General features: G+C 38.9%; 1 protein-coding gene across 8 annotated transcripts; it reads right to left on the bottom strand.

Annotated features, from left to right (window-relative positions):
* Positions 1 to 359: 359 nt before the first annotated feature.
* LOC122802885 (olfactory receptor 6N2-like) lies at positions 360 to 10,555 on the bottom strand. Of its 8 annotated transcripts, none has more exons than XM_044072691.1 (2): positions 10,537 to 10,555; positions 360 to 1,267 (listed from the first exon to the last, which is right to left on the bottom strand). In XM_044072691.1, the coding sequence occupies exon 2, from the start codon at positions 1,209 to 1,211 to the stop codon at positions 360 to 362; it is 852 nt and encodes a 283-aa protein (XP_043928626.1). In that variant the 5' UTR covers positions 1,212 to 1,267; positions 10,537 to 10,555. The 8 variants fall into 8 exon arrangements, with proteins under 8 accessions (XP_043928626.1, XP_043928622.1, XP_043928625.1 ...); XM_044072687.1 differs by lacking the exon at positions 10,537 to 10,555 and adding an exon at positions 7,952 to 7,970 and having other exon boundaries at positions 360 to 1,273; XM_044072690.1 differs by lacking the exon at positions 10,537 to 10,555 and adding an exon at positions 7,031 to 7,052 and having other exon boundaries at positions 360 to 1,273.
* Between the last annotated feature and the right edge of the window lie 400 nt (positions 10,556 to 10,955).

Below are 10,955 nucleotides of genomic sequence, written 5' to 3'. Positions count from 1 at the left end.
TAACAAAGAAGAAGCTGTTGGACAGTGAAGTATTATTGTTGCATCACAGACAATGATCAGGAACACAGAATATATCTGACCCTCTAAGAGTTTTAAAAGCTATAATATACTTTCCCTTACCATACATAAAAAAGAAGCATGGAATTACAAAGTATATGATTTATGTTAATACTATTTCAGCATCCCCTTACTGTTCTTTGGTGGGCATTGTTTATGTTGTACTACAATATTTAAAGCATAACGATGGTGAATTTTACGTGCAACACTTTGTTAATCATTTTTCTTATATGAAAGCAGAACTAGGGAAGTTTGACTTTTTCCTGATTTTAGAGTGTAATTGCAGTGTTCCATGTCCTACATTAACTCTTTGTTTGTAACAGCATATGCTGCAAATTTTTTTGCAGTGACACAATGATTTCTTTATTCCTTAAACTGTAGATAATGGGATTAAGCATTGGAGTTAAGACAGAATACAATACAGCAACTAAAGTATCCGTTTCAAAGGAATAACTAACCTTTGGTCTAATATACATGAATGTAATAGATCCAAAATACAAAGCTACTACAATAAGGTGGGAACTACATGTAGAAAATGCCTTTCTTCTTTTTCCGGTATTAATTTTGAATATTGCTGTGATAATTTTAACATAAGACAAGCCAACTAGAAAACAATTCAGTACTATAACAATTGCTGACATAGAAGAGCCCACAGCAACATTAAAAGAAATATCAGTGCAGGCCAGCTGCAATATGGGTGGGTGATCACAAAAGCAGTGTTGAATTTTGATTCCACACAAAGGTAACTTCAAAAGTAGAATCGTTGATGGAAGTGGAGCTAAAAATCCACAAAGCCATGCACCTGCAGCTAAAAGTATACATTTTGTCTTAGTCATGACCGTTGTATAGTGTAATGGATTGCATATTGCTGCATAACGATCAAAAGCCATGACACTAAGGAGAAAACACTCAGTAGCTCCTAGAGAAAGAAACAAGTACATTTGTATGATGCATACTGCAAATGGAATTGTTTTATTTTCCACCATAAAATCTGCTAACATCTTAGGCATAGTAATAGAGGTATATGATATATCAATGACTGATAAATTACTGACAAAGTAATACATTGGTGTGTTCAGCTGATAATCAGTTTTAATAGTCAGAAATATAACACTGTTTCCTATAAGTGTTACTAGGTACACAACAAGGAACATTATAAAAAGCAGAACAGTATATTCCCTCAATGAAGAAAACCCAATAATGATAAATTCTGTTACTTGAATCTGGCTGTAATTGAAATGTTCCATGTCTTCTTATTTCAGAATGTGATCTAAAATATAAATTAAGATGTAACTATTATTTATAAGCATTATTGACTTTTAATGCAGACTACATATGTTAGGCAGGGTGAGGCATATATTCAGTGAAAGCCAAGGAAAAAATGTCAAGCTTCAACATAACTAGTATGAAATCAAACACTTAGATAAAATATAAATGACCAACACACTAACAATAATTACAAATATAATTTATAATTGAAAATGATTACAGATAGTACTAAGTAACATAAGACACATTTTGCAGATAATTTTTAAACATCTACTGTGAAGATAAACACAGTAACGGGTCTATATTATATATTCAAAGTTTCAAAATTTCGAACCTCATATGTTCGACAACATATGAGCGAAACTTGAAACCTCAAATATATAATAAAAAAAGTAAATAAAAAAAAACTTACCTTAATGCTGTGAGCAGGGGGGCAAGCCCCCCTGCTCCCCCATGTGCCCCCCCTACTTAAATATACCAACTCTGAGATTGCACTTCAGTGCAGTAAAGGGAAATTTTCCCATTCTGCGCTTATGGAGCTGTTGCCTTTCACTTTCGAACTTTTCAAAGTTCGATCATATGGTGTTGACCATATGACATTCGAACTTTAAAACGTTCCGCAATTTAATAAGGACCCCACAGTACCTATATACAAGTAAGCCTGTTTAGCAAATATGAGAATACTAATAAAATAAGCAACAAATGGCATTAATAATTAATTAAACAACATCATCTAGAATGTTTATATATATATATATATATATATATATATATATATGCGTGTGTGTGTGTGTGTGTATATATATATATATATATATATATATATATATATATATATATATATATATACTTCACATGACTGAAAACTCAAAATACGGAATTTCATTTGAATGAGACCACAGTCCTTAATTTTCAAAATACTGAAAACTCATTTGACTAAGTCTCATTATACTGAAAGCTTACAATGCTGAATTTTAAAATACTGAATTTTAAGCCATAGACATGCACACTTACCACACAATCTACTCTTTTCAAAACTTAAAAATTAGTTACCCTCTTAACAGAAGCCAGATGATATAAAACCAAAATAGATGGGGAGCTGTGGCCCCCACAACTCCCCTTACTATATATATGCTAATTCCAGGATTGCACTAAAGTGGGTAAAAGGGCATATATCTTTTACTTACCTTACAGTACTGTACACACTGCCAGTACTGTCGGGAGTGCACAAAACATCTGTCGTATTACTTTAGATACTTTCCATAAAGATGTCAAGAGACATACCCACATTTAAATGTTCATAGGCTCATAGTTTCATAGGTAGGTACTAGGCTATTGGCTTTAGGGCCTATATAAGCCTAGCCAAAAAGGTACTCTGGCATTCGCCACCCAAGAAAATTATTTTTCTGTGCCCCTGTTGAGCAGAGCCACAGAGGTGATCAATGGGTGAATTTCCTATTTTCCATCCAATCATCAAGATTTTTCTTGAAGAGTGCTAATGAGGAGCTTTGTTTGATATAGATAGGTAATTTATTTCCAGAGTATAGGAAGTATCTGGGACAGGAATCTATCTCTCCAGCATGTTCGGTTTATTGTGGTGACAAGGTTTAGGTCCCTAGAGCGTGTAGCTCAGAGGGATTGGGATTTCTTTAAGTGGAGCATGTCCAGCATGGGTTGACATAGCTTTGTATGTTAGGCAGAGATCGCCTATGCGATGGAGTAAAACTGGAGTTTTTTGAGACGGTCTGCGTAGGGCATCTGTTTGGGGCCAGTAATCCTCTTTGTGAGGTATTTCTGCAGCCTTTCCCAATTGTTGTAGATGTCTTGTGAGGTATATACCAAAAGGGGCATTGTACTCTATAATGGGTCTAATGAGTGATGAGTAGAGGGGAACAATGACCTCATTTTTCCTGGATGAGAAACCTTTTGTGATGAGGTGTGCCACATAGAAGGATTTCCTGACTACTGTGGCGATGTGATTATCAAAGGAGAGACTGCTGTCCACCTGTGTCCCAAGGTCTCTTATCACACTTTCGGTGTTATGTAGACTACCACCTATATGGTAGCTCATGGGTACAGAGTTTTTACCAAAGAGGATGACAATACACTTTTTGGCATTGAGCTTGAGGCCATGGCTTTGACACCAGGCATCTGTCTCCGTGAGGCCCTTTTGTAGGATGTCCACATCGTTATGAGTTTCGATCATGGCTCCTAGTTTGCAGTCATCTGTGAACTTCATTAGCCAAAGACCTTCTGTGTTACCCTGTACTTCAAAAAAGTAGATACCAAACAGGAGAGGACCCAGGACTGAACCCTGTGGTACTCCACTTGTCACTGGACTGAAGTCCGATTTGGAGTTTGCTATTTTCACTGTGTGGGTTCTGTCAGTGAGCCAGTTGGCAACCCATCTTGTGATATAGGGATTTATACCTAGTTTAGTGAATTTATCTATAATTCCATAGTGGGGGATGGTGTCAAAAGCCTTGGCGAGATCTAGATAGGCTGTGTGAACCACCTTACCCTCGTCTACGGCTTTGTTGACTGCTTCAAAGAAGTCCATCAGGTTTAGGAGATGTGATCTAGCTTTTACAAACCCAAACTGGGTGGGGTCCAGAGTTTGGAGATTACCAATGTCTTTGTTTATAAGTTCCATGATGATATGTTCCATGGCCTTGTAGACCAGGCTTGTTAGGCTAATGGGGTGGTAGTTCCTGGGGTCCATGGTGGCTCCCCATTTGTGGAGTCGGATAACCATCACTGTGCGCCATTCAGTGTGCACAAAGCCTGAGGTGAGGCTATGACTGAACATGATGCTTAGATGGGGTGCCAGTTCATTCTGCAGTTCATGTAGAACGCAGCCTGGGATGTTGTCATGTCCCATCGATGCTGTGTTCTTGACTTTGGAGAGTGTTTTTTTTTTACCTGTGCAGTTGTGATTATAGGAACTTTGCATTCTTCCGTTATAGAGATGGGCCCTTTAGGGGGTGAGAGGGGGTAAAAGCACTGAAGCTATCTGCCAGGATGTTGGCAATATCAGTTGGTTCTGTATATTTAGTGCCATTGTGCTGTAACTCAGAGCAGATCTGAATGTTGCCATTGAGATTCTTGACATAGCTATAGAATGTTTTGTGATGGTCTTTAGAATCAGTGGCGATTTTATTTTCATAACTAGCTTTGGAGGATTTTATGAGGGATCTCAGCTTCTTTCTGAGGCTGACCAGGGAGTTCCCTCAGTCATGGGATTTTACTCTTTTTTGCAACAGTTTCTTTCTTCTGTTTAGAGTTTGTTTATGGCAGGGGACCACCAAATTGGCTTCCTTTTTTGGAGGATAGCATCTTGGTTCTGTTAGGGATAGCACGATCCATGGACACATGTAAGTGCTTATAAAGTGCATTTGTGTAGGATTTAGCAGTCGTTCCTCTATTGTCCATCTGCATGGGCGTCATGAAGTTTGCCATTTCTGTCTTAAGAAGTGTGAAGTTGGCTTTGAAAACTTTTTTTTTACAGTGGTTTCCCTAATGGGGGGTGGGGGAGGGATGTGGATGTCTAGGGTGATTAGCTTGTGGTCGGATCTGACCAATGAGGAATTGATCTCTGGTGTGGAACTCCGGTCACCCATGTTGGTAATGACCAGGTCTAGAATATTGCTGCCTCAGGTGGGGGTGTGAATAAGTTGATCCAAGGAATTAAAATTTATGAATTCCAGAAAATGTTGAGCAAAAGAGTTGGTACATGAGTAGTTTTCCCAGTTAATGGTGGGGTAGTTGAAATTGCCCATTATTAGGGTGCTGGGTTGCACCCTAATATGTTGCATTTTACCAAGAAATGAGGAGTGGGAATCCTGGGCATGGTGAGAGATCTGTAGCAAGTTACAATTTGGATTGCAGTCTTGCCCAGAGTTAGTTGCACTTGGATAATCTTGGATGTATTATGCTGAGCAACTAGCCTGGAGGTGTGGATATCCTTAATAAATATGGACACGCCGCCTTTAGTGTTTTGGTCCAGGTTAGGTGGCTGAAAGGTATGGTATGAATTATAGCCTGGTAATGCAGGGGTGCTCTCTGGAGCCTTGAACCAGGTCTCTGTCACTGCACAGATGTCAATGTTCTCCATTTTAAGGAGTGCCTTGTGTGAATGCATTTTGAGGTTTAGACTTCTAGCATTGAGTAGCATTACCCTCATATGTTGCTTGCTTGTACCTGTTAAGGTGGTGAATTTGTCATTTGAACATTGCCTAAAAAGGCACTCTAGGGGTGGTAAGAGCCTTAGCCAGTAAACTGGAATCCCAAGGGTGACAGGTGCAGATCATCTCTGGCAAAGCATCGTGGTCTGTCTATTATGTCATCCCAGGCAGACAGATACTGGGTCCCCTTAGAATGACACCAGATGCTTAGCCAATTGTTGAAGTCAAACATTTTTTCCTTGTACTGTGGTATCATTCTGGGTGATGGCAGGATGCTGCTCAGTGCTAGGGTCATACCTGCCTGGGCTACAAGATAGGAGAACTCCTCCATGTCTCTTTTCATGTAGTCTAGGGAGGTACGTTTGAGGTCATTCACACCAACATGGACAATGACAGAGTCATATTTGTACTTGTTGTGGAGTGACCTAAGTGCATGCATTATGTGGCAGATCCTGAAACCCAACAGGCAGCTGACAATATCTTTCTCCTTGTTTAGTCTGATGAGGTGAACATCGGTGTGGCTGACTATAGAGTCACCTATGACTAAAGTGTTGGGTACATTGTTATGCCTTATGGGCTGTGGTTGAGTGGCACACTGAGTTTGTGGGTTATGTGTCATTTGGGTTGTGTTGGGGGGGTGGAGGTTGCTTGCATTTCTGCTTTGGAGGTCTTTGCTGCTTGAGCAGATTTTTATTTTGAGCCTCCGTGAATGTAACTATGTGTTTCGTCTTTCTATGTGTGTGTTTTGGTGGTGTAGGTTTTGAGGGACTATGTGTTGAGTGTGGTGTGGTGCAAGTGTTTACCTTCTACTCTTGACTGTCTAGTCCAGTCTTGACGGAAGAGAGCTTTGTTTCCAGTTTGGCTATATAAGTGCATCTCTCACAGGTTGTAGTGTTGGGTGGTAGGAGGAGAGGGTTTTCTGTGTACATGAGGCAATTGCTGCATTGCCCCAAGATGCCCAGATTCATCAGGTAGACAGAAGAAAACACCGGGAGCTGGCCCTTAGACATGCCTGGAGAGGTGCTTATTTATTGGGTTCCTATTACGTGATCGAAGACACATTCTGTCGAATGCATCTTGATCGAACGTAAAAGAACGAAAAGGTAAAATAACGACGTGGCTTTTAAGCGAATTCTTTCCCTGGGAGAGAAATCGCTTGGCTGCTTCCGTTACTTTGCTATTTACGGCACTGTAGTGTGATCTCGGAGTTGGTATATTTAAGTAGCGGGATTGGGGGTGCACAGCCCCCAACTTTATGTAATGGTTTAAAGTTTTTTTTTTTTTTTGTTTGGAACAGCGATTTTATTCCCTTGAAAAAAATCCCTGTTCTGAGGTTTCAACATTGTAAGCTTTTGGCTTACATGGGGTCAATTAATCATCATTCGCTTTTATAAGCATTCGATGATATAATATAGACCCTATTTATTAAGAACTAAAACCTGTTTTCCTCTTGACAAGTGAGAAAAGTTCAGTGCTGTAGTAATTTGTAGCTTATTTAGTGCTTACAACGAGTTCTGAACATGCTGAGCTTAAAGAAACAGATTTTAGTGCCAAAACTACAAAACTGTCTAGTTGTAAGGGAAAATTTGAAGAGCAGACTTTATGGCGCCGGGAATAATTTAACCCTAGCTAAGCGGCACAATGCATAAAGTGTATTTTTTTTTAAAGAGACATACCCATATTTAGAAACACCACAATGCTACTTTCTATGCTACTATCTGTATTCTGACAGTCGGCACTTTAAGTTGCAGTAATGTTTTTTTATCACAAGCAAGTCCCAGGTGAAGGGAACATACATCAATGGCATTGTGAGCTTTCAATATAATGAGACTCAGTCAAATTAGTTTTCAGTATTTTGAAAATTAAGTATTGTGGTCTCAGTCAAATAAACAAATGAATTTCAATATTTTAAGTTTTCAGTCATGTGAAGTAGCCCCCCCCATATATATATATATATATATATATATATATATATATATATATATATATATACGGTTCCACTTCATATTGCCGAAATACTGAAATATCGAATTTTAGCATTTCAACAGTATAAAGCCGAAACCATCACAACACCGACACATCACAATCACGAAATCACAGCATCGAACACACATCATTCAGCACACAACACACAAACCATAACACCGACAACACAAAACAAATAAATACAACAAAACACCACACATGCACACATCTACACTGCACAAATGCATGGGGGCAAGCCACCCTGCTCCCTCCACCCCCCTACTTATATATACTAACTCCGAGATAGCACAAACAGTAAAAAAAAAAAAAAATCACACAGCCAACATACACCCTCATACCTCCACCTCCCTACCCTAACCCACTCGTACAAATTACAAAAACACTCATGCACACTCACTCACCTTAAACTGCAGACACCATCCCTGCCAAACACTTCCATAATCTAACATAAATGCATAAGCGCGAATTCGACATAGTCCTATTCGCGCTTATGCACTTTCTTTATTTTTAAATTTCTACTTCATGGGCAGAAATTGCTGAAATTCGATATTTCAGCAGTTCATGAATATGAAGTGAAACTATATATATATATATTTATATATATATATATATATATATATATATATATATATATATATATGTGTGTGTGTGTGTGTGTGTGTGCACACACACACACACACACACATGCACACGGTTTACAATCAGAATTTTGGATGGCATTTAGTCGAACTAAGATAGTCAAAAGGCCATCTCTCAGTTCACTGAAGGCCAAACCGAACATGGTTGACTCTACAACAGTGAATGCTAGTATGCATTTGCTGTTGTGAGGTCGACATTCTGCTTGGTGATTGCAGTACAGTGGTGCTGGGAAATATACCCATTTCCTCACTGTAGTGTGATCTCGGAGTTTGTATATATAATTAGCAGGGGGTGTGGGGGGTGCAGCCCCCCACATGAGAGGTACAGGGGGGTTTCCCCCCATGCAATACGTTAGTTGGAAATGGCTGTTAGGCAGAGTATGCTGGGTAATGTCGAGGATGTAGAATGATGACTTGTCGACATTACCAGTTTTGGTCCTTTGCGTGAATGATGTTTTTATTTTCATTGTTATTTTTTGCAGATTTTTTTATTTATTTATTTTTATTTTATTTTACATTTGTTAACCGGGCTAGTCTAACTGGATATATTTCCATTTTCAGTAGAGGCCCGGGGAGAAAAGCTCCACTTATGTATAAAACACAGTTACATAATTTACAAAAAATAAACAAACAATAAACTTGGAAAGAAAGAGGAAAGGAGGGGGAATATGCAAATATACAGGAAGACATCATGGGATTTATTATTCACATAACATAGCATGAGTGGATACCTCAAATTCACACCATAAAAATACAGTTAAAAACTTATTTCAAGATAATTTATAGGAAGGTTACCTGAAGAGTAAAAGAGACAAGAAAAGTACAGAAAGAGTGAGTAGATAAAAAAAAAATTTATACTTGCAGTAAGGATAAAACAATTTTAAAGGAGGAAAAGGAATAATAGAGTTAAAGCTTGTCCATAGATGGTCATACAGATAGTAGAAGGAAAGGAGGAGTAAGGAGAGGGAGAGGGAGGAGTAGAGGTGGTTATAGGGAGAGTTAGTCGGGGTTACAGCAGGGACATAACCATTGATTTTTAAGGTAGCTTCTGAGTTTTTGTTTGAACAGAATAGGAGTTGGAATAGAAGTAAGTTCAGTAGGAAGTTGATTCCAGTGTTTGCCAAGGGCGTTAGAGAAGAGTGAGTCACCAGCAAGGTTGTTGGCTTTAGTTAAAGTTACTAGTAGTTTACTGGAGGAACGAAGTGAGTTCAGGTTAGAGTAGGGGGTCAAAAGTTTGGAGAGTGCAGGAGTGTTATTAGGTTGGTATAGAGCTCTATGGACAAAGGAGAGTTGGGAAAGAAGCAACATATTTTCAAATTCAAGCCAGTGAAGTTGTTGAAGGTTCAAGCAGTGGTGTGTTCTAAATTGATTACCAGTCACAAATCTAGCAATACTATTGTATGTGTTAGCCAATTTTGAGAGATTATTTTTCTTCAGGTTAGTGTAAATAGGTGAGGCGAGAAAAGGGTTGAAATAAGGTGAGAGTGGGCAAGAGTAGCTTTGGCTGCAGGGGTTAAGAATGTTCTAATTCTGTATAGGGAGCCCATTTTTCTGTTTACAGTTTTAATGGTGTTATTGATGTGACAATCATAGGTAAGATTGTTGTCAATCATGACACCTAGCAGTTTGGTAGTGGGGTCAGCTGATATGAGGGTACCATTAATAGATGAGATAGAGAAATCTAAAGTGGGGATCTAGTAGTTGGTTTAAAGAGGAGGAGTTTAGTTTTTAGCATTTAAGAGTAGGCAGCGTTTTAGGAACCAAGCTTCTACTGTGTGGAATACATTTTGAGTAATAGTTTGTAGCTCAGGAATGTTTTTAGCTGAGCAAATGAGAGTGGAATCATCAGCGTATTGAATACAAGTAGCTTGAGGGATAGCTGATTGTAGGTCATTTATAAAAGGGAGAAAAGGAGAGGCCCAAGAATGGAGCCTTGTGGGACACCAAGAGAGATAGGAAGGAGAGAGGAGAGTTTGTTTTCCCAGAGGACTGCCTGTTTTCTGTTAGTGAGGTAGGAGGTAAACCAAAGGATAGCTTTAGGTTCTAGAGCAAGAGATTCAAGAATTTTTATGAGGAGGGGTGGTTGACCATGTCAAAAGCTTTGGAAAGGTCAATAAAGAGTGCAGAGGAAAGAATGTTATTATTGCGGTTTGTGTTTATGAAGTCAGTAAAGGAAAGAAGAGCAGTGGTAGTACTGTGAAAAGGCCTGAAGCCATGTTGACAGGGAGTTAGAACGTTATTGTTAGTTAAGTAGTTCATTAGTTGGAAGTGAACACATTTTTCCATGATTTTAGCTATGGGAGATAAGAGTGCTATAGGCCTATAATTAGAGTATTCGTTTGAGTTACCTCCCTTATGTAGGGGTATAATGTGTGAGATCTTCCAGATGTCAGGTATGATACCTTCATTAATTGTTCTATTGATAAGGATGGATATGGGATAGGCTATAGCCTTAGCTGCTTTGGAGGTATTCAGATGGGAGTTGGTCAGCTGATGGGGTACATGGTTTTAGTTTTGGATACATCTTTGGATGAAGGTGGTAGAGATAGGTTGTAGCGTGAAGGAAGGTTGAGTAGATGCTGCTTGGGCAGGGATGCTAGAGTTGTCAAAGGAAAGGTGAGAGGCCAGAGAATTTATAGTATTAGTAAAGAAGGAATTGAAAGCGTTGGCAGTTTCCTGGGAGGAATTCTTTTCGGATCCAGAGGGAGAGGGGGTGGTAGTTTGTCCAGGGTGAAGAAGTCTATTCAAGGTTGTCCAGAATTTTTGGGGATTATTATGATTAGTTGATTGGAGGTTGCTATAGTATTTTTTTTGTCTAAGA

This window comes from Protopterus annectens, chromosome 5.part0 (genome assembly GCF_019279795.1).
Source record: "Protopterus annectens isolate FY-2018-M chromosome 5.part0, PAN1.0, whole genome shotgun sequence".
In the NCBI taxonomy this organism is placed as follows: domain Eukaryota; kingdom Metazoa; phylum Chordata; order Ceratodontiformes; family Protopteridae; genus Protopterus; species Protopterus annectens.
This window is presented reverse-complemented; position numbering and strand designations above follow the sequence as displayed.